Source organism: Schistocerca piceifrons, chromosome 2, assembly GCF_021461385.2.
Source record: "Schistocerca piceifrons isolate TAMUIC-IGC-003096 chromosome 2, iqSchPice1.1, whole genome shotgun sequence".
Classification (NCBI taxonomy): domain Eukaryota; kingdom Metazoa; phylum Arthropoda; class Insecta; order Orthoptera; family Acrididae; genus Schistocerca; species Schistocerca piceifrons.
Genome location: NC_060139.1, coordinates 146824483 through 146848911, shown reverse-complemented (window position 1 = coordinate 146848911; position 24429 = coordinate 146824483). Strand labels below are relative to the sequence as shown.

At 40.5% G+C, this 24429-nt stretch overlaps 1 protein-coding gene across 1 annotated transcript in view; it reads right to left on the bottom strand.

Annotated features, from left to right (window-relative positions):
• Nucleotides 1-24429, bottom strand: part of LOC124777374 (brefeldin A-inhibited guanine nucleotide-exchange protein 3) — a 301163-nt gene that overhangs the window by 36279 nt on the left and 240455 nt on the right. Inside the window, exons 21-24 of the mRNA XM_047252762.1 lie at nt 12286-12465; nt 11917-12166; nt 11596-11764; nt 6671-6975 (exon numbers count right to left, since the gene is read on the bottom strand). Of these exons, the coding sequence (XP_047108718.1) occupies nt 6671-6975; nt 11596-11764; nt 11917-12166; nt 12286-12465 (904 nt within the window). The remainder of the gene's footprint in view (nt 1-6670; nt 6976-11595; nt 11765-11916; nt 12167-12285; nt 12466-24429) is intronic.

Here is a 24429-nt window from a genome sequence, read left to right as displayed (position 1 = left end):
CACAACTGTGCATCTGTTGGCTACATCATTTACAGCAGACAGTACTGTACAACTTCCTATTTTTTTCAGCCAGTATGTCTACACCGAGAACTGTTAAAGGAAGAAACAACTAGGTGAACTGCTACAAGATTTGCAATCCAACACCATGACCACACAACCATGATGCCATGGTTCTTGCAATTCACTCGATGTTGTATATCTTGGGCTTCAACCATTCACTGTTTCTATTTTTCTTCTTTCTTCAGAGTTCAAGAGACCTTCTTCCTGTTTTCATGCTTGATCTGCATTCAGATTTTGATGGACTATCCACTGGGCCATCTTTCCACTAAACCTGAGGGAAGTGCGATGTGGAGTTTCCCTTGTAAGGTGTGTGAGGAAAGAGTTAGCAAGTTTGGAATCTGAAGGACATCGGGGAAGATAGTGTTCATAGCGTTAAGACCATGGGCATATGGGATGCTGGAGTATAGAGAGATGGTGTCAACAGTGATGAGTAGGGATCCAGGAGGTAAAGGTGTGGGGATGGTGGACAGTTGGTGAAGGAAGTGTGGTGTGTGGCTCCGATGTGGAGGCTAGACTATGTGCAATTGGTTGGAGGTGTTGGTCAATGAGAGCCGAAATTCTTTCAGTAGGGGCACAATAACCAACCACAATGGGTCATCCAGGATTGGTGGGTTTGTGGATTTTGGGGAGCATGTAGAAGGTGGGTGTGCGGGGTGTCATAGGGATGAGGAAGGAAATGGATTCAGGGGAGAGGTTGTGGGAATGGCCTAAGGCTTTAAGCAGGGATTGGAGGTTGTGTTGGACTTCAGGGATAGGATTACTCTGGCAGATTTTATAGGTGGAGGAGTCAGGTAATTGGCAGAGGCCTTCCACCAGGCAGTCACTATGATTCATTACAACACTGATGGATTAGGTCAGAATTTGTTTTGAAGCTGGTTATGGCTATTCTTTCTTCTGGTGAAAGGTTGGTGTTCTGAGGACCAGATCTGGGGAAGCATGGTGAGGTAAAGCTGAAGATAAAGAATTCCTGGAAGGTGACCAGCAGATTTTTGGCTGGGTGAGGGGGATGATCTCAGTTAGGTGGTGGTATGAATTGGAAGAGGCAGGGTTCAATGTTGGAATTAGGCTGGTTTTGTTTGGAGGGATTGGTGGCAAAGAAGTGTTTCCATTACAGAGATAGGGAGAAGGAGAGCAGTTTTTGACAAATCCAGCATGGTTAAATTTGGGTTTGAGGATAAAGGTGAGGCCTTTGGATAGGACTGAAACTTCCGGGGAGCCGAGGGTCTAAGTGGAAAGGTTAACAACAGAGTTATGGGAATGTTTCAAGCTCTGGATTTGGTGGAGTGTTGGTAGGGAGTTTTGAGGGATGTAGCTAGTTGAAAAAGCCAGCTAGGTAGGGTTTAGGTGCTATAAGGGGCGGAGAGGAGGAACACTGTGGGTAGGATATGGATTGGGTAGTGGCACCCCGAGGCGGCTGTAGGATGTCAGCAGGTTGGATAACTTACAGAGATGGTGTCTGGAATGTTCCTTTAGGTGCTGGAGAGCAAGGTATTCAGTTTAGAGATGTGAAGTATGAAGCAGGGACTGCAAAGTAGTTGTATCTTCCAGAGGGAGCAGAGGTGGTTCTGGGATGCCTGTGATACGGAGATGTGTTTTTGAAGTACCAGGTTTGTGTGGGTCAGGGACTGGCGGAATCCTAAAAGGTTAAGGTTATTGTGAAAGGAGGGACGGCATCCAGAGAAAGGAATTTTTATGGTTAGGCTGTTTGGGAGGATTCCACGATTTAGGCATCATTCAAGAAATAGGATGTGGGACTGGGTCTTAGCCAGAGAAAAGGATTCTTTTCTGAACTGGTGCAGGAAGATGGAGCAGAGGTCTATTATGGCAGAATGGTGTAAAGGAAATGGGAATGAGGTGGACATGGGCAGAATAGGTGTTGATGGTTGTGTGAGGAGCTCGATAAGTGAAAATACATGTAAAACATACATAAAGACACATAAAAACACAGAGAGGTGTTCAAAAATATGCACATATATGTAAAAATACACAAAAATGTGTGAAATCATATAAAACTATGTAAAAATACACACAAATACGTTAAAAACATACAGGAACATTGGAGAAAAGATACGGATGAGGTATGGGAGTATGTGTATGTGTTGCAACAAGGGAAGAGAGGGGGAAGGGGGATCGGCTACGTTGAGAATGACAGGTTCGTGTGTACGGGCAGGTGTGAAAAATAAAATGCTACAGTATCATATTCACCCAAGAATAAGGCAAGCCTGATTATAAGATGACCCTGATTATAAGACAATCCCTTTTTTTTTCCAAGAGGCTTCTTAATAAAAATTTATTTTTTAACATATTCAGGCTAATCCAAATTACAAACTTTTATTGATACACAGTATCTGCCAAAAAGGTAACATTATATCTACTTTAAATTTATGCCATTTATTGACTGTCAACATTTTGATAATACACAAAGAAATAAAATTAATGAAGAGAAATGGTTTACGTTAATTTGCGGACCATTTTCTTTTCTACATTTTTCACTTACTAATCCTGCTGTCTGTGGTATCACTATCATCATCATCATCCAAATAGCACAGCTGTGAAATTTATATCTTCAGTTTCACAAATATTTGGCTGTTTCTTCCCAATACGTTGTGATTTCTGAGGTTGTGGTTACTATAGAATATGAAAACACAACTGTTTTTATATGAGTACATTTCAGACTTCACTTCAATACGGACTTGAGAATGTTACAGTTTCACTTGCTTCCCAACAAACTGTCTACCCGCCAATCTCTCAGTGGCTGCTTACAACCAGCTGTGTGCTGACACACCCCCTTTCGTTTCCGTCATATGCCATGGTGAACATCAACAACATTGCAGCAAAACTCGTATAAGTAGGCTACTAGCTCCTATCTAGACTTTTACCATCTCCCACATAAATAAATGCTCTTGTTCAATTCAAACTACAAATAGATTTGGTCAAACTGCAGTTTAAACGTGGTAGGTCTTCCTGAAAAGCCAAAGTATGCAGTATACATTGTATTGGTTGGCAGCATGACATAATTTTCTGCCCACTCATTGCTCCCCTCCATGCAGTCATCTAGTTCCCAGCCAACCTCCTAGGTCCCAGCTAAGCTGGTACCAGTGTCCCCCTCCAACCCGTAGTGCTGTGCCTGAGCAACTATGAAACATGGACTGCAATACCTTCTAGGGTACAGGTCAAATGTAACAACAGTAACTAATACATAAACAAAGAATCACAATCATGATTCAGTCCAAGTCTCAAACTTCACTCGTCTCATGATTTACTGATGAATGTTTGTACTATCACTCTAGCAACAACATTTCAACTAGGATTTCTTTCATTTGTGAGAAATTTTATTATGGATTAATTTTCCTTCTTGTTCTTCTGAATGTCACTATAATGTTCTAAAGCTGACTAAAAGCTGCTAACATTTTTACCTGGTATTCTAGTATGTGAACAGCGACAGAATTTCTCATTTCCAAACCACTTAGTAAATCATTACAGTCTCCCACAATCAAATAAAATGTCAATCTGAGTTCAGAATCAAGTAATGTTTTTGAAGGCCAACACTTCTGCTTTTGAATGTTACCTATACATTAAAAGCAACATTAATGTTTCTACAAGGTATCCACACATTTATGAGAATTTTTATTGCAAATCTGCTTAGATACAACAAGAGCTTTTAAGATGATAGCACTAAATTCTATCTCCTCCTTTGTTTCACAAAACTATCAAATTTTAAGTACCACAATAGACTTTGTAGTGGCTAGTTGATAGTTTCTGACATATCCCTTGCAATAGTGCCATGCAAGTCAAATGTCACGTGATAGTAAGCACAACATCAATACTGTATCGAGCACTTCGTCATGTCAGGAAATCTTGAGTCTGTTTGAATGCGAGTAGATTTTGCCCAGCCCAACTCTTCTAAATTCTCAAAAATAAATTTGCACATGACCTCAATAGACAAAGTGTTTTGGTCAATGTAAGACAACCCCTGCATACTGTATTAAACAATGTAAAAACACAGAAATAGTTTAATCTGTGAATATAAGAAGAGTCTGTCAGGTTTGGGGAAAAAAACCACGTCTTATAACCAGGCAAATAAAGTAGGTCAGAATGAGGGATAAAATTGGGATCAATAGGATAAATATAATTATAAATATTGGAGGAAGTAATCTGGGGCAACAGATGCTGCATCAACAATCCATGCAGTCACAAAGCCTGTGTTGAGTGTGGACAATCATTGATACAGTGTGGCTCAGAAGCAAATGCAGTTTGGAAAATGGTGAATGAACACAGGAAAGCAGAGAAAGAATTGACACTGAAAAGAGTAATGCTATGGAGAATAGTAACAAAGGAAAACATCGTAGGATTGTAGAGAGGAAGAAACAACAATGGAAACTCCAGGTATGAATATCAACAATGTAGGAAAGATAGATTGCTACTTATTGTAAAGATGGCACATTAAGTTGCAGAAAGATATAGCCATACACAACCTCAAAACAAATCCTGACCTAATCACCCTACTTGCAGACACAAGTTCCACCAGTGGTGTTATGAACTGCAGTGACTGCTTGGCGGAAGGCCTCTGCCAATAATCTGACTCCTACAAATATAAACTCTGCCAGAGTGATCCCATTCCTGAAGTCCAACACAACCTCCAATCCCTGCTTTAAGTTAGGCACTTTTCACAACCTCTCCTCTGAACCCATTTCCCTCCTCAGCCCTTTGGAACCTCATACACCCACCCTTCACATGCTCCCCGAAATCAACAAACCCAACAATCCTGGAACATCATTGTGGCTTGTTATTGTATCCCCACTGAAATAGTTCCAGTTCTCATTGACCAACACCTCCAACCAACTGCATGTAATCATGAAAGATACAAATCACTTCCTTCACTGACTCTCCACATCCACATCCCCATCCCCTCACCTCCTGGATTGCTATTCATCACTGTTGCTGCCACCTCCCTACACACCAACATCCCTCAGGCCCACAGTTTTACCTCTATTGAACACTACCTTTCCAATGTCCTTCAAATTCCAAACCCACTATCTCATTCCTCACACACTTTAGTAACTTTTTCCTAACTACCAAAAGTACCTGCATTTCAACGGCTGTGATCCCTTTCCCACCAAAAAATCCCTCTCACACAGCCTGGCCATCCATGAACGGCATATCTGCAGTGACAAGGACTCCCTCACATAGTAATCTGAGGATCTCATGAGGTCTCTGCAAATAGCACTACCCAAGGCCTAGTCTGCAAATGAATCTCCCATGCCTTTTCCCCTCACACCCCAATTCCTCCCTCCACCCCCCAAGAATCAGCCACAAAGGAGGGCCCTCTTCATCACCTAATACCACTTCAGACTGGAACAACTGAACCACATCCTTTGCCAGGGCTCTGATTGCCTACCATCATGCCCTGAAATAAGGGACATCTTACCAATCCGTTGTGTTCCTTCGCCCACCCAATCTCCACAACATCCAGCCCATCCCTATACTATTCCTAATCCCAATCCCTTGCCACGAGTATCATAGCCTGTGGAAGACACAAGTGTAAGACCTGCTCAAGCCATCCACTCAGTACTTCCCATCACGATCCTGTCACAGATTTCTCCTACCCAACCAGGGGCCAGGGCACCTGTGAAAGCAGCTATATCACTTACCAGCCCTGCTGCAATCATTGCACAGCTTTTTATAAGACTACAAACCAGCTGTCCACCAGAATGAATGGCCACTGAAAAACTGTGGCCATGAGCAAGGTAGACCACCCTGCGGCACAACATGCAGATGAACGTAACATCCTTGATTTCAATGGCTGCTTCACTACACGAGTCACCTGGATCCTCTCCTCCATAACCAGCTTTTCTGAAATGTTCAAATGGGGATTATCTTCTTAACACATTCTCTACTCCTATAATTATCCCAGTCTCAACCTACACTGGCCCCACACCTTCCACTCAACAGTTTCCACCCCCTCTGCCCAGTCACCTCCTCCTCATTCTTGTCTCCTACCTTCTTTGTTTGCCGACTTCTGCCAATGCATATGCCCATCTTTCCTGCTCCCGTCCATTTTTGCTCCCTGTTCCCTGCCTCTCTGCTCCACAACTTCCTGACCCCATGCCTGTTGGCACTGTGTTCCCTGCACCATCTGCCAGACTGCACTCCCCCCCCCCCACCTGCACACTACTGCACCTCCCACTCTCTCCCCACCTTAACAGACTGCTGCATTCTGGCCTGAGCTGCCACAGTTGGCAGTCATGTGTGCATGAAATGTGCTTACTTGTGTGAATAAAAGGTGTGTGTTTCTCTTTTTCTGACAAAGGCTGTGGCCAAAAGCTTATATGTAAGTGTCTTTTAATTGTGCTTGTCTGCAACTTAACATGTCATCTTTATGATAAGTAGCAATCTATCTTTCCTACACTACTGATAGTCCTACCCGGAATTTCCATTGTTTGATTTTATTCTTTAGTGAGCTTACTTTGCTTGTGAGTGATACGCTAAAAAGTTCACACACTACAAATAATGAACTTTGTGTGCTTTGCTTTAGAGATATAATAATGACTTTTGAATGTTGTGACATATAAGTACACAAATAACATTTTAAAATTAATAGCTTACTAACCAGGCATACTGAGCAACTCCCTTAGCAGCTGAAACAATACATCCAAGGCATACGGTTGATAACGGCGTGGGCAGGTCATTGTAGCACTTGCCAGTCCTTCCAATAGTATGAACCACACTCGTAAAACACCACTAGGTTTGTCTAAAGCATCCAGTGATAGCATCTCACCACTGATACTAAGTGAGCTGTATGAAATACCACCATCCATATTACTCTCAGCAGCACTTGTACCCATTTCAAATTGAGTAACTTCCACATTCGGTATTAATGGATCCACAACTTGTGGTGAGTTGTTTAACTGAATCCTATGAATAGCAAGAAACAAGTTTTTGTTTACATAACTGAATAATATTCTTGTCACTATGTATTGCATACACATATTTTAAAAGCAATGTAACAAGAATTTAACAGATTACTTATTCAATGTACTATGAAGATCCACAATAAAATGATAAGCACCCTCGGCAAAGGTGATCCCAACTTTAAAAAAAAAAACATGCAACTATTTAATTCTTATCAGAAGTATGGAGGAGTAAAATACAAATATTGGGGTGAATTCAAGCAAATATTCACTTTATAGCTGAAGCATTGAACTACAATGGGCCACATAAAGAAAAACTTGAACAGTAACAATATTATGAAAAGTATACTTGCTATTCATCATATAGCAGAGATGCTGAGTCACAGACAGGCACAATACAGAGACTGTTGGAAAGTGAACTTTCGCCCAACTTGGCCTTCTTCGGAAAGAGAACACACACACACACACACACACACACACACACACACTCACTCACTCTATGGCTGCTGAGGCCCGACTCTTTTATTATGCCTGTCTGTGACTCAGCATCTCCACTATACGGTGAGTAGAAGTCGTTGTTGTTGTTGTTGTTGTGGTCTTCAGTCCTGAGACTGGTTTGATGCATCTCTCCATGCTACTCTATCCTGTGCAAGCCTCTTCATCTCCCAGTACCTACTGCAACCTACATCCTTCTGAATCTGCTTGGTGTATTCATCCCTTGGTCTCCCTCTACGATTTTACCCTCCACGCTGCCCCCCAATACTAAATTGGTGATCCCTTGATGCCTCAGAATATGTCCTACCAACCGATCCCTTCTTCTAGTCAAGTTGTGCCACAAACTCCTCTTCTCCCAAATCCTCTTCAACACCTCCTCATTAGTTATATGATCTACCCATCTAATCTTCAGCATTCTTCTGTAGCACCACATTTCGAAAGCTTCTATTCTCTTCTTGTCCAAACTATTTATCGTCCATGTTTCACTTCCATACATGGCTACACTCCATACAAATACTTTCAGAAACGACTTCCTGACACTTAAATCTATACTCGATGTTAACAAATTTCTCTTTTTCAGAAACACTTTTCTTGCCACTGCCAGTCAACATTTTATATACTCTCTACTTCGACCATAATCAGTTATTTTGCTCCCCAAATAGCAAAACTCCTTTACTGCTTTAAGTGTCTCATTTCCTAATCTAATACACCCAGCATCATCCGACTTAATTAGACTACATTCCATTATCCTCATTTTGCTTTTGTTGATGTTCATCTTATATCCTCCTATCAAGACACTATCCATTCCATTCAACTGCTCTTCCAAGTCCTTTGCTGTCTCTGACAGAATTACAATGTCATCGGCGAAACTCAAAGTTTTTATTTCTTCTCCATGGATTTTAATACCTACTCCAAATTTTTCTTTTGTTTCCTTCACTGCTTGCTCAATATACAGATTGAATAACATCGGGGAGAGGCTACAACCCTGTCTCACTCCCTTCCCAACCACTGCTTCCCTTTCATGCCCCTCAACTCTTATAACTGCCATTTGGTTTCTATACAAATTATAAATAGCCTTTTGCTCCCTATATTTTACCCCTGCCACCTTCAGAATTTGAAAGAGAGTATTCCAGTCAACATTGTCAAAAGCTTTCTCTAAGTCTACAAATGCTAGAAACGTAGGTTTGCCTTTCCTTAATCTAGCTTCTAAGATAAGTCGTAGGGTGAGTATTGCCTCACGTGTTCCAATATTTCTACGGAATCCAAACTGATCTTCCCCTAGGTCGGCTTCTACTAGTTTTTCCATTTGTCTGTAAAGAATTCACGTTAGTATTTTGCAGCTGAGCCTTATTAAACTGATAGTTTGGTAATTTTCACATCTGTCAACACCTGCTTTCTTTGGGATTGGAATTATTATATTCTTCTTGAAGTCTGAGGGTATTTCGCTTGTCTCATACATCTTGCTCACCAGATGGTAGAGTTCTGTCAGGACTGGCTCTCCCAAGGCTGTCAGTAGTTCTAATGGAATGTTGTCTACTCCCGGGGCCTTGTTTCGACTCAGGTCTTTCAGTGCTCTGTCAAACTCTTCACGCAGTATCATATCTCCCATTTTATCTTCATCTTCATCCTTTTCAAAATATTGTTATATTCTATCCTGGATTTTCCATTGTTTGAAAATGAGAACAGTGTAGTACAACTTCAGAACACGAGTTCTTCATAAAAAAGCATACTCATATTTGTGAGCACATTCATACAAAAAGCCTCCAACGAGAAATAAAAGTTTAGAAGTAGAGTTATAATATTAATATATGGCTATCCACTGCCCAAGGCCTCAATTATATCATGAGGTATTATATTTGTTCATTGTGTTGTTTGCATGCCATATAGCAGGAGCAGAAGCCTTGAGAATACAAGGCACATTCCCAAAGTAAGTTTCATCACTGTTTTTGAAGGAGAAGATGGTACACCAGACGATGCAAACAAACACTGTATGAATTCACATCTGTAGTTGGTTCAGTGACAGAAGGGGTGTCAGCAGACATGAAATGATGCATGTGCAGCCTGCTGAAGAAGAAAAAGTAGCAGCAGATTGGGGCCCTCGAGGTTGAGTACACAGCACGGTGGCAGAGGGATGTGTACTGACAATGTGGATGCGATGGAAGTGCATGCTGTTATCTGGTATGAATGGGCTTGTGGGACTAGTCTGTTTGTCACCCATGAATGCCTACAGATTGTGTATGGTGAAGAGGTCATGTCTGTCAAGGTTGCTGGAGTTGCGTTATCTGAGAGGGAGGGCAGAGTGGAGGATGAAGGTTGAAGTGGGTATCCTTCAACATCCAAGAATGAAAACAACAGTGGTAGAGTACATGACATACTGTTAGCGGTCAGGCACATAATGGTGTCAGACACATTGTTTATTGGTTGTGCTAAAGCCCATCACATGCTCCATTCTCTAAGAGGTTACTGAAAAGTGTCTGCAAGATGTGTGCCAAGAAACCTGAGCCCAGATCACAAGATTGTGAGAATGGGAATCAGCTTCGATCTTTCAGTGCAATATGTGTGAGAGGGAAATGAGCTCCTGTTCAGAATCCTCAGAGGCTATGAGACTTTAACTGAGAATCCAAGGGTACCTCAATGACGTGTAAGCATCCCAGTTCCCCAGTGAGGAAAAAATTTGAAGTGTCACCTACCACAAGAAAGGTTGTGGTCATAGTGTTCTGGGACATGAAAAGTGTGATTCTCCTTGATTTCCTCCAGCAAGGAATCATTAATGCATCATTTGACAAAAGAGAGTATAGCTCTTGAGTGAGGGTGGAGTGCTCTTTGACAATAAAGCAAAACCACACACAGCAAGGCTTGCACAGGATCAGATTTGTCACTTCAGTTGGGAGACATTGGATAGCCCAGACTACAACCCCAGTCTTGCCCCCACTGGACTTTCAACTGTTCCGTGCATCAAAAGCTGCTCTCTCAGGATGTCACTTCCAAACCAATGCTCACGTGGAGCACGCTTTGAGACAATTCCTAGCATCACAGGACGCTGAGTTATACCAGAGTGGTTTCTTCAAAACTATACGCATGCTACATCAAATGTCTCTGTGTCGGTGACAACAACGTCAAAAAATAGTGCAAGGTATATAGTTCATGAAGCCATGGTGTATTTATTTTGGGCAATAAAATTTCTGTGTGTAAAACAATGATGAAACTTATTTCCAGAATGTCCATCATAAGTATTGATCTGCACAGTCAGCTATAATAGAATATTTATATAAGCGCCAATAACTACAGTAAGAAGCTAAAGCATATTTCAAAGAAATGTTGAAACAACAAAATGGTGGAAAATGAAAATATAGATGATAGAGACTAGTGCTTCCATTGTCATAACATGCATCTACAGGAAGGAAAATGGATGAATACTTAAGACAAGTGAAAAATAAAATGTTGCAGAATATAGTAGACTCCAGTGGGGCAAGTGGAGTGAGCGTATAAAGGAACGCAATTTCTGAGAGCCACAAAAAGCTATGACTCTTCTTTGGGTGCAAGCAAACAATACAGATGAAATGTTATTATGGCAATCACATGCAAAAAGATATGAATAGATGATGAACTGAATTAAAGGAAAAGATGGAAATGTAGTGAACATGGACACATAATCTAGAGTTATATTTCCTTCACCAACTGTGAATTAGAACTACAAATATAGTACTCCAGATTCAGGAATGAAGAATTTAATGCACGTAATCTTCAGCAAAGCCTTTCATATCTAGAATGTGGGAATTAATGGGCATATAGTTCTTTCTCAAAAACTCCTAAAGTAGTTTGTTTTTGACAGTGTATTATTCTAAATTGTTGAGGATATCAGAGGTTTATTAAAAAATTCCATTAGCCACTGATGAAAAGAAAAGGAAATAAACATGATAGTTAGTATGAGAAAAGTAAAAGCGTGTAACTACATTTAGGTAAATTAATACAATATATATACAGACAAACTTAAGCACACAGACGTGCACATATGAAAGCATGTACACATTCATAGGAGTCTCTTTTTCCTTAAGGCACAATATAAACACAATTCTAGAACATGCACAGCATCAATTTATCAAAAAGATTGTAACATGCAAAAATGTACCTGTGAGCTGAGTGAAATACTGGGCATGCAGGCATATTGTACATAGATGCTAAAATGTCAGCACATCTCTCAAGATATCTTAGTGCAGCCAGGCAAAGTTCCACAGATGGATTCAAATGAGAACCTGTGAATTCATCTGGTGGGTAACCAGAAATTTCTTCAATTTCACCTGCGTATGAAATGACAAGAGATATTTTATTTCAAACAAACATTACAATTACACTGATACCTGATATTCCTATGTTATTTACAGAAATGCATAGACTTTATTTAGACAGCTTAGTCAATATAACTGTCAATGATAAGCAATTCTACACTTACTTGGGCCTCGTACATGTTTCAGTAGGCAAAGTATGCAATCGACTGCAGCATTTGAGAACACCAATGCATTATCAGTTTGCAGAAATACTTCAAACACATCAAGCAAAGCACGAAGGTGGCTGTTTATGTTATCTCCAGCAGTCTGTGAAAATGGTAATTTGACTACCCTAAGAGCACCAAAAAGGGGGCGCCAGCCAGATCGTATTTCGGTTCTGTTTGCTTCCACAAATTCACAAATACAGCTCACAATCTGAAAACATCCAGGATAAGTAGCAATTCCATTTATAAAGTCAGATTAGAAAAAACTCTATTATTGGCAAAAAGGAAATTTATCATTCATTCTACATAAATATTCTACAACTGAATTACCTGATCCTGAACATCTACATCACAGAGTTCAAGACATAGTAGATTTTCAAAAGGTTTGAAGAGAGCTTCATTGAAATGAAAATACGGTAGCTCTGTCTGCTCATTCAAGAGGGCATTTACAGCATCATGAATGCATGCAACTGCTTTTTTGGAGATGGCTCGTTCCTTATGACATGCAGCCTGGAAAGAGAGTAGTAAATGTTTTGACACTTTACACAGAAGTTTACAATTATTAGCAGGGATCTTTTGTAAACTATTTCTGTGCACAACACACTTCAGTGCCACTATTTGTTTTTAGAAATACAACACCAAAATACTGAACTGAGAGGCTCTTACACCTTGTAAACTGAGTAGAAGTAATTATTCAATTCAACAGAAATTTAACTTACAAATGGAATTTTCATTTGTAAGTAGCTCTGCAAGACAGATCAAACATCAAATACATATTCATAAATACATAAAAATACAGCTTGAACTGTCCTATACATTTAAAAGATATTAATGGATCCCATAATTTCCCTGTAACTGACTGGCTCACTCTGAGAAGAAATATTAGAGTTTAGCCTGAAGCACAAAGAGGATGAATAAACACATAATAGTCCAGTTCTGATAGAAACAGCAGTGTATCACTAAGCAGGAAGGAGATGCATAATTACTGAAAACATGTATGATAATTAATATGTGAATGTGGAACAACTGCTTTCGATAAAAGATGAACTCTGTTATTGCATAACCAATAGTTCACAAAATTTTCTAATAAAATTCCCATCTGCTCTCAACCATAGCATTAGTGGAGTATTAAAATGTTTTGTAAATGACATCAGATTTTTCTACAATACATTAGAAAGACTCAAGTTTATAATTCAAAGAATAACACAAGATGCAATAAGCAGTCTAAAGATTTGATGACTTGGGACCAAAGTTTCAGGATATTTTATGTATATGAGGTCTGGTACTTCCTCCAGATAAAAAATCTGCTGAGAAGTAGACAAGCATATAAGCAAAATAAAAAATTTCTTCTTCAGAGAGCATGTGCATGCACATCACCCCCCCTCCCCCAACACACAAACACACATACACAACTGTCTTTTGATGCTGTAGCATGAGTAGAAATCTTGGATTTGGTTGGAGTTCGAGACAGGGGCTAGGGGGTGGGGCGAGGGAGAACATAATGGGAGAGGGGTTGGGAAATACTGTAATTAAGTGGAACATATAGGTCCATACAGAGGTGGCTTTTTGTATGGACTATCCCAGACTTCACCTTAAGCAATTTACAAAAGTAATTGAAAACCTAAATCTAGATGGTTGGATGTTGTTTTGAACTGCAACCTGTACCGTAGCAAGTTATTCCGTGTTATGATAGGTGCAGTAAATTGTGGAGCCATGAGCACCTCTGGTCCAGTAGCTGCAAGAGATTCATTCATTTATTTTCTTTAGTTAGGACACAGCTGACACACCTATATCAGTTGCCACCTGTGGCAGTGACTCAGCCTGCCAGTAGAATGCTACAAATATTTATAGTCCCTAAGACTATAAATAAACTAGATTAGTTATTCCCCCATTTTGTTCAAACTTCACACATGCTTTTTAATACTGATGAAATGATCTTGTCCAAATTTCATTTTATTTATTTTAGTTTAATGGATAGAAAATTTTACCTAAAAATCATACAAAACCATTCTGGTATTTCAAAACTGATTGAGTAATGGCAACAGATTGACTTCCAACATATTATGGAACTACTATGAAAAGTTCAGCTCCTAAAAATCAATTAACTAGAATCTTTCATTATGCATAATTTGTAATTTTTATTTGACGTAATACTGTAAGCTTCTAAAATTAATATTCAGTTAAAATTTGTTATGCGAGTGCATGGGAGTGAATTTGAGGGTGAATGAGGGACATTTGAAAATTCAAAATCTTTTATTTTGTGAAGATCTATGCGAAATCCAAACCGTGGGAAAAATTCCTGGGAAGAACCAGAAGTCATGTGACAAATGTCTGAGTCAGCATGTTTTTGTAAAAGGCAGCCAGAAAAGATTAGGAATGGAATAAGTTTATTATTTAATTTTGGAATTATTTCATACTTTATTTGGTTTATAATTAGACCGTCAGCGAGAGTGCACCACGAGTTCCTGCTACTAATAAGGCAATTACACCGTTTGCTTGTAACATATTTTTACAAGCTTCAAACACGAGCAACTTATTTTCAGTTATCTGTGTAGTTACTAGTTTATTTTTGTAATTTCTTGGGTGTTCGAGTGCTTACTAGGCACAACCTTCTATTTCAATACAGTGTAGTGTACAGTAGAGATGGGCAAAACTGTTCTTTTCAGAGATCGGATCAGAAATGTTCACTCCCTGAAATGAACTAGCTCTTTTTCATGACTCACCACTCATTCACAACAGAAAATAAATGGAAGGCACATTGCCCTTTAAACTTGGTTTATTCCAGTACTATACCTGTATTTTGATCTTATTTGATCCTATTTTGAAGTAACACAGATAATGAGTAAGAATTTTGTACTGTTTATTGAAATTTCCACGATATGACAAAGTTTTTGATTATTGATTTATTTTGCACTATCATGGTTTTTTGGATGATCGGAAAATGTTGTAACTTGAGATTTACATTAACAATATATTTGGCTATAATGTATTAAAATTTCATTAACCTCGTACAAATACATCGCAAGCCATATATTTTTAAAGTGAACATTTCCTTCCGAAGACGCCTAAAATCGCAAAATCCGTACTAAAATAAGAAAAAAATACATAAATTTGACTGTAAAACCAAAGTGCTGCATATAGGCTTCCGCAGAATAAAACAAGGAAAATATTGGTGTATCACTTTTGCTATACGTTTATCGGTTCGCTCGTAATTAAAGTGTAAATTCGAGTGACCATAATAAAAAATCCTATAGTAAGAGGAGCCGTCAGGAACCTAATCTGATCAGTTTAAACAAATAAAAATAAAACAAAAACAAATGATGTATACATAACATAATTATGTAATATACATAATGGTATTACCACGAAGAACAATATCCAGTAGAGACGAACTCCGATGCAGAGGCGCTGAGTCAAGCAGGTCGAGACGCGAGCTGTATTACTGCGTGAGCTAAGACCGCAGAGACCAGAGTGACACCTAAGTTGCTTTGCTCAACGCTCTGGCTAGAGTCGAGAACGGTGGGGTGAGCGTTGAGCGGGCGAGTTCCGAGGGTGGGGGGAGCGGTGAACTGCCACCACTCACCCGCTCAGAGACAAATCGTCCGTTCTCTTGCGAGCAGGTTGTTGCAAGTAGTTCTTATGTTCTCCGCTAGGAGGCTCTCTGTCCTGTTGCTCGCATCAACAGCCCAGAGGGCAGGACGTGCGACTGAAACAATCGCCGACAGAGTGCTATGCTAAGGTGCGCCAGACACTGCACGCGGCAGAGGAAGCACAGAGAGGGCACGGCATATGTGAAACACAAAATCCAATGGGGCACTGCACAATGCAGGCAGCCAAGGCAGAAGCAGGGTAGAGGCCGGCGCTGGCTGTGTTGTGTGGCGTGCAGTGTGCTCTGACCAGCAGAGGCCCCACTGGTCTGCTCCGACTCTCTCTCTCTCTCTCTCTCTCTCTCTCTCTCTCTCTCTCTCTCTCTGCTGTGGAAAATGTTTGGAGCTACCGTTCTTTTTTTCTGAATCACTTATTGTTCACTCCTTTGAAAGATTCAACTCTATGAATTAGTTCAGGAGCGGATCCCCCATCTCTAGTGTACAGTACCGCCGTTGCTATCGACCCTCGTATCATACAGGGTTTTGTTTGTTTGGTTAGAACAGCTCAGTGTTGGTTAGACCATCAGTGAGAGAGCACATTGATTTCGCGGAGCTAATAAGGCGAGTACACCAATCATTTATTGCATATTTTTATGAGCTTCAAACACGAGCGACTGAGTAATGGACAGGAACTGTGACTGTTGTGTACAGATGCGAGCTGAGTTGACGACCCTTCGCTCACAGCTCCAGGCTGCGTTGGCTTCCGTCACACAGCTCCAGGCTGCTGCCAAGGGGCGTCACTGTGGGGGATGAACGCAGGGATGCGAGGGACATCAAGCACGTCCCACGTGTCCTCCGATCAGTCCACCGCTTTGACCACCCTGGGTACTGCCTGCACTGATACTGACCCCTCACCCGTGGTAGAGTGGGAGATCATTCACAAGTCTGGCAGGCAGCGAAAAACTTTCCGAGGGGCCAATCGTAGGGCCTCCCCGGTTCGTTTGACGAACAGGTTTCAGGCGTTATCTGTGGCTGACGATGTCTCTGAGCCGGATGCAATCGTCCACCCTGTTCCAGAGGAAGCTTCTGGGCCTGCAAGGTCTGGGTGTTACCAGAGGGTGGGTTTGATGGCAACTGGGAGCTCTGAAGTTAAGCACATAATGGGGCCCCTTAGAAACATGGCTGCGAAGGAGGGGAAGGAAGCCACTGTGCCCTCCATGTGCATTCCAGGGGGAGTCATTCCGTATGTGGAAAGGGTGCTTCTGGATGCTATGAAGAGTACAGGGTGCAGCCAACTGCAGGTGGTGGCTCATGTCGGTACCAATGACGTGTGTTACTTTGGATCGGAGGAGATTCTGTCTGGTTTCGGGCGGCTAGCAGAAATAGTAAAAACTGCCAGTCTTGCTTCCAAGGGTAATGTGGAGCTCACCATCTGCAGCATTGTCGATAGAACCGACTGTGGTCCTTTGGTGCAGAGCCAAGTGGAGGGTCTGAATCAGACGCTCAGGTGGTGGGTTTCCAGGTTCCGCTTGATAGGTCAGGAGTCCACTACACACAAGAGGTGGCTACACAGGTAGCGGGGGCTGTGTGGAAGGGACTGGGAGGTTTTTTAGGTTAGAGGGTCTCAGGGAACCACAGAAGGGGCGTCTGTCTAAAAGTGGGTGGGTAAAACACAGTAAGGTAGTTGTAGAAACGATTGGTATTGTAGTTGTAAACTGTCATAGCTGTGTTGGGAAAGAACCAGAGCTCCAAGCCTTAATAGAAAGCACTGAAGCTCAAATAGTTGTAGGTACAGAGAGCTGGCTAAAGCCAGAAATAAGTTCAGCTGATTTTTTTTTTCAAACAATCTAACAGTGTTCAGAAAGGATAGATTAAATACAGTTGGTGGTGGAGTATTTATTGTTGTCAGAGGTAGTTTGCCTTATAGTGAAACTGAAGTAGATAGTTCGCGTGAAATAGTGTGGGTAGAGGTTATACCTGACAATCGGACTAAACTATTAATTGGATCGTTTTACCAACCCCCTGACTCAGAGGATATAGTTGGTGAACAGTTCAAAGAAAATTTGAGTCTCATTTCAAAAAGTTACCCCTTTTATACAATTATAGTCGGTGGTGACTTCAATCTATCCTCGATATGCTGGCAAAATTATGTGTTTAAAGGCGGCGGCAGGCATAAAATGTTATCCAAAATTGTACTGAATGCTTTCTCAGAAATTTATTTTTAACAATTAGTTCATGAGCCCACTCGACGTGTAAATGGTTGTGAAAGCATACTTGACCTTTTAGCAACAAATAATCCTGGACAAATAATGAATATTGTGACGAGTACAGGGATTAGTGACCACAAGACAGTTGCTGCTAGGCTAAATACTGTAACATCTACAACCATCAAAAAGAAACGCAAAGTATATCTATTTAAAAAAGCTGATTCCTTCCGATCTGATGTAAGTGTAGAAAAGTAGTGGAATGTTTTCAAAAAGATAGTATCGACAGCAAGTGAGATATATATACCACATAAATTAATAAGTGTTGGTACTGACCCCCATTGTACACAAAGCGGTTCAGATCGTTGTTGCAGAAGCAATGAAAAAAGCATGCCAAATTTAAAAGAACACAGAATCCCCAAGATTGGCAAAGTTTTACAGAAGTTCGAAATATACTACGTACTTCAATGTGAGATTCCTTTAATAATTTCCACAACGAAATTCTGTCTCAAAATCCTGCAGAAAACCCAAAGAGATTCTGGTCATACATAAAGCACATCAGTGGCAATACGCAATCAATACCTTCACTGCACGATAACAATGGTGAAGTCACTGATGACAGTGCCACTAAAGCAGAGTTATTAAACATGGTTTTCCGAAACTCCTTCACCAAAGACGACAAAGTAAATAATCCTAAATTCCAATCAAGAACAACTGCCCAGATGAGAAACATAGAAGTAGATATCCTCGGTGTAACATAGCAGCTTAAATCACTTAATAAAGGCAAGGCCTCCGGTCCATACTGTATCCAGTCAGGTTCCTCTCGCAGTATGCTGATACAATAGCTTCATATTTAGCAATTATATACAACTGCTTGCTAACAGAAAGATCCGTACATAAAGACTGGAAAATTGCTCAAATCACACCAATACCCAACAAGGGAAGTAGGAGTAATCCGCTGAATTACAGGCCTATATCACTAACGTTGATTTGCAGTAGGGTTTTGGAACATATACTGTATTCAAAAATTATGAAGTACCTTGAAGAAAATGATTTATTGACACATAGTCAGCATGGATTCAGAAAATATCGTTCTTGTGAAACACAACTAGCTCGTCATATTCATAAAGTAATAAGTGTTATCAACAGGGAATGTCAAATTGATTTCATAAAATATTTAGATTTCCAGAAGGCTTTCGACACCGTTCCTCACAAGCGGCTTCTAAACAAACTGCATGCCTACGGAGTATCGCCTCAGTTGTGCGACTGGATTCAAGATTTCCTGTCAGTTCGTAGTAATAGTTGGGAAGTCATCGAGCAAAACAGAAGTAATATCCAGTGTTCCTCAAGGAAGTGTTATAGGCCCTCTATCGTTCCTGATCTATATTAACATTATAGGAGACAATCTGAGTATCCGTCTTAGATTGTTTGCAGATGATGCTGTCATTTACCGTCTTGTAAAGTCATCAGGTGATCAAAACGAATTGCAAAATGATTTAGATAAGATATCTGTACGGTGCGAAAAGTGGCAATTGATCCTGAAGAAAGAAAAATGTGAAGTTATTCACATGAGTACTGAAAGAAATTAGCTAAATTTCAATTACGCGATAGGTCACACAAATCTGAAGGCTGTAAATTCAGCTGAATACTTAGGGATTACAATTACAAATAATCTAAATTGGAACGATCATGTAGATAATATGGTGGGTAGAGCAAACCAAAGACTACGATCCATTGGCAGAACACTTAGAAGGTGGAACATGTATACTAAAGAGACTGCTTACACCATGCTTGTCCACCCTATTCTGGAGTATTGCTGTGCGATGTGGGATCTGCATCAGGTGGCACTGACGGATGACATCGAAAAAGTACAAAGAAGGGCAGCTCGTTTTGTATTATCGCGAAATAAGGGAGATAGTGTCACAGACATGATACGTGAATTGGAGTGGTAATCATTAAAACAAAGGCATTGTTCGTAGTGACGGGATCTTCTCATGAAATTTCAATCACCAGTTTTCTCCTCCGATTGTGAAAACATTCTGTTGGCACCCACCTACATAGGGAGAAATGATCATCACAATAAAAAAAGATAAATCAGGGCTCACACAGAAAAATTTAAGTGCTTGTTTTTCCCATGTGTTGTTCGAGACTGGAATGGTAGAGAGACAGCTTGAAGTTGGTTCGTTGAACCCTCTGCCAGGCACTTTATTGTGAATAGCAGAATAATGATGTAGATGTAGATGCAGATGTAAATATAATGTAATAAATAGAAGTTTTGCTTACATAAAATTACTTTCTACATTGTGATTGGGTAAGAGAGGATTTTGCCACAAGAATCATCTACAAAGAATGTTCTGACTGGTCATTCAGATCAACAGATAGTCAGAATTGAGAGCTTCCCACACAGAGAGGGGGGTGCTATCTGTGGGAGGACACTGCCCAGGAGAGCTGCTTCTGAACCATTGTACTGAAAACATTACATTAGATCACTCTTCGAAAATAGTAAATAAAAAGGAAAGAATTAGAGTCATTAATTTTGTTCTGTAAAGGAAGGTGACTGAATCAACCAAATGTTTCACTTGCGTAAAGTTGTGAACACGGACTTGGTAGCCATTTAACAAATCTTAGTGGCAATACATAGACAACAGAACTTCAAATATCTTGCTACAAGAAGGTAGACTCTAAATGCCCGATATTTATCATGAACTTTCAGGAACTGATTTTTCACTAGAGTTTTGCGACCTCTATCTGATACGTATTAGGTGATGATTTCTTTAACGCTGATGCACCACCTACGTAGTACCTGCTATGGCAGAATGAAGGGTCAACAAGCACACAAGAAGCCTATCGAGGTAGGTGGACTGGACTGTATGAACATGATAACAACACGAAGAAAACCAAACCCCACCCCACCGCACACCCTCCTGAATATGAGTCCAGTCTCTTACAAATGCACCAAACAGCTCAGGCTCATGGAGAGGAAGTAGGAGGCTCACAGGGAGGGAGGGAAGCAGGGTAGGAAGGAAAGTATGGAACATAGCGGACTGTGAGTAGGAGAAAACAATAAAGAAATAGGAAAGATTAAAAAAGTAAAAAGTAAAAAAGGGGGGAGACATGTGGGCACAAGGGTTGAATTTGATGGGAACAGTAGGGGGAGAGGCGAGGGATGATGGCAGATACAGGCGAAATACATGTGTACAGGAAAGGTCAATGAAGAAAAGTATGTGCTGCAAAGATAGTTCCCACCTGGACAACTGGGAAAAGGCAGTGTGTTGAGGAGAAAACAGGTGGTATAGGTTGTGAAATAGCTGTTTACATCAAACACTTTATCTTGTCCTGTAATGTTCCATAAATAGGTGGTCTACTTGGCCCCTGCTCAGAGTTCGGCATGTAACAACAACAACACTACACTATAGTAATTATAATAAATTTTTCTTCTGAATTTCGATAAATTAATATAATCGATGTTCTGATTCTATTTCTTTTCTTTTCATGTCAATATGTTGAAGAAACTGTAAACAATTTTCGATGTAAATTTTAATATTTATGTAAAATTTCAAGCAATGTTATAACAAAATTGAAGTGTAATCCCTGTTGAATCTATTGTAACATGTCTGAAATTGTAATTGTGCGCCTGGTCCATGCGTAGGCAATGTATTAAGATATGTGGAATGTAAAACCTTTGGTGAATACCCTATCTGTAGGGGAGCGGTAAAGGGTGGATGGCAGGCGAGCGCGGGAAAATGCACACGGGCGCGGCACGGCATAACGGGCTCAGCAGCGGTACCAGTCGGAGTTGGGCATCGGTCTGAGGAACACGTACCGGATCGAGGAGGCTATCCTGGAAAAAGTGGTTCCATTGAGCCTCGGATGTGCCGTGTCCGACGACTGTACAGCATGGCTATATTCTAATGGCACTGGATTGAAAAGGATTACGACGCCAAGAAGAAGCAAAGTGCCGCTACAACAAAAGCTATAGCTGTGATTGTATGTGTGCTGTGCGTCTCGCCATCTCGCCGCCCGCCAACCGCCGCATCGACTCGCGCAGGTTGAATCTTTAGAATTGTATTCGTGTGGACCAGTGTTAATTTTGTTCCTGACAGTTCAATAATAACTTAACTTTTAACAGATTTGTCCTATCAATGAATTATCCTAATCACTAACCTAGACAGGATCCTTTCCACATGTTGTGCAATCCGAGTGTCCCAAAATGAAGATTTAAAGTTATGTTAATAAGAATTAACTGCAGACCTATTTATGCTTGAATGAATTTTAAGGAGCTTTATGGTTAATGAAAATATAAGCAAAGAACATAGGTCTGACAAAGTTGGAAGATAATTTTGGAATTGGTTTAGTAATGAAGCTTCAATAATTTGAGACAAAAATAATGGTAGTTAAATGAGGAAGTAATAAGACTAAAAGAGTAGTAACTCATATTTTGTAAATCTTGAGTGCTTAATGTTTCCAATAGTTAATAGTTTCAACACAGTTATCATAACAGTTTCAGGGTCCCCACCCCCCCTTCCACTCTTTTCTTTTTTATTCATTTAAATTCTGGAGTGTACTGAACTGATTTGACCTGCAAAGTTAAAGTCAATATAAAACCTAAATTTATCAATGTTTACTCTTATTAAAATTGACATTGTATGTGTGTTTCAAAAGTGCTATTTCTAGGGAGTCTATGCCCGATTTCAGTCGGACCAATAGACAAAATGCAGTTTGTAGTAATCATTGTAGTGTAATGTTGTGTATTTACAGCTTGTCCAAATTAGTACAGAAAAGGAAAATATTAGTTCAGTAGATTTTTCTGGTTATAAAATTTACCATGTAATGCAGTATTACTACGTGTGGTTATGCTTGTACGTACATCCACTTGTACAAGGGAAAAGCTCACTCAATGCCTAATTAGGCTGGCGACCGTATTATTAACCATTGGTAGCATCTGCAGTGTCTGTTTATTATCCGTCCTAATGTGTAGTTGCACTTATACTTGCTTGACGTATCATTGTTGTTACTGACTGGGTATAAGTCCGGTTTTGCTTCCATTCAGGTACACGCGGTCAACATTTTTACTAAAATCCTTTCCTATAAGGTGAAGCCCGTCAACTTATCATAGTACAGGCTTTAAAGAGTTAACGTACGCGAGAGCGTAGACGTTACAGGCAGTGGTTATTCATGCAATTGGAACATTTTTTTATGGTTATATCCATTGAGAAAGCTGTGCAATTGTTACCGTAAAGTTGGTATATGATGTAGCTGCTTTGCCAGGAGGCACTGTCTCTCTCCGGACAGGAAGTGCTAGCTAGTGGCAAGGGTATCTGAGCCTTCCACGGGCAGGAAAACTAAGATTCAATGTTGACAAAAAGATAATTAGAAATGGAGAACAAGGCTGGACTGTATAAGGAAAGAAAGGAAATCATCAATGACCTTTTCAAAGTACCCATCCTGGCATTTGTCTTGAGTTGAGGGAAACCACAGAAAACCTAAATGTAGATGTCACGTGGGAAAGTTTGATACCAGCTCATACAGTGTTCAAGTATGGTACATTACCAATTGTGCCACATGTTGCTCAGTAGATCTTCTATAGGGATATGATTCATGTGGCATAAGAGGAGCATAAGGAGGACAAGGATTTTGTAGTTTCGTGAAGAATGGGAATGCTCTTTTGTGGCTGGCCAGCAGGTTTGTGAGCAATTTTCGGATTGTGGCTCGACACTACATGGCTGATCTTTTTATAGACAAGATTTTGACAGTAATTTCAGTCTGAAAAGTCCTCATCAAGGTAAGAGGGCTGCTTGTCACTGTAGAAACAATACTCACAAATGACCAGGTGGTATGGGAGGAATATTTTGGTATGTAACAGAATGGCTGATAGTTGTTGAATCAGAAGTACTGCTGGTGAAATGGTTCAAATGGCTCTGAGCACTATGGGACTCAACTGCTGTGGTCATAAGTCCCCTAGAACTTAGAACTACTTAAACCTAACTAACCTAAGGACATCACACACATCCATGCCTGAGGCAGGATTCGAACCTGCGACCGTAGCGGTCGTGCGGTTCCAGACTGTAGCGCCTTTAACCGCTCGGCCACTCCGGCTTGACTGGAAGATATAATATAAAACAGAGTCCTTTATACAGACTTTGGTGAGGTGGAAGTCAACACACAAGAATGTGATACAGAGAGTCATTGAGGGCTACTTGACACAAGTAGGGGACCAAGTGTCGACGTTCTGGAGGAATGAGAATAGGGTGCACTCATGTGGGTCCAGATCATAAAGATGTCACCAATGAATGAGTGGTTTAGTGGTTTAGGATTCTGAATGAATAGGAAATAGACTTTGAGACATCTTATGAACAGGTTAGCGCAAGATAGTTACATTCATGTGCCTATTGTAGGATTGTGGTATTGTTGGCAAGACATGTCTTCACAGGAGAAATAGTTGTGAGTGCAGATGTCGATCTTCCTGGTTACCAGGAAAGAATCTGTCGATCTAGAGACAGTCAAGCCTTAAGATAGACAACATTAAACAGCAGCAAACCCATAATCATCGCATATGTAGGAGTAGAAAGAGGGTGTATCAGCAGCAACAAGCAGAGCTCCAGGTTGTAAAGGGACAGAAGCTGGTGAAACAAGTGGTAAGGTTATTGGATACAGAAGGTTAGGCTGCAGGCTGTATACTCAAT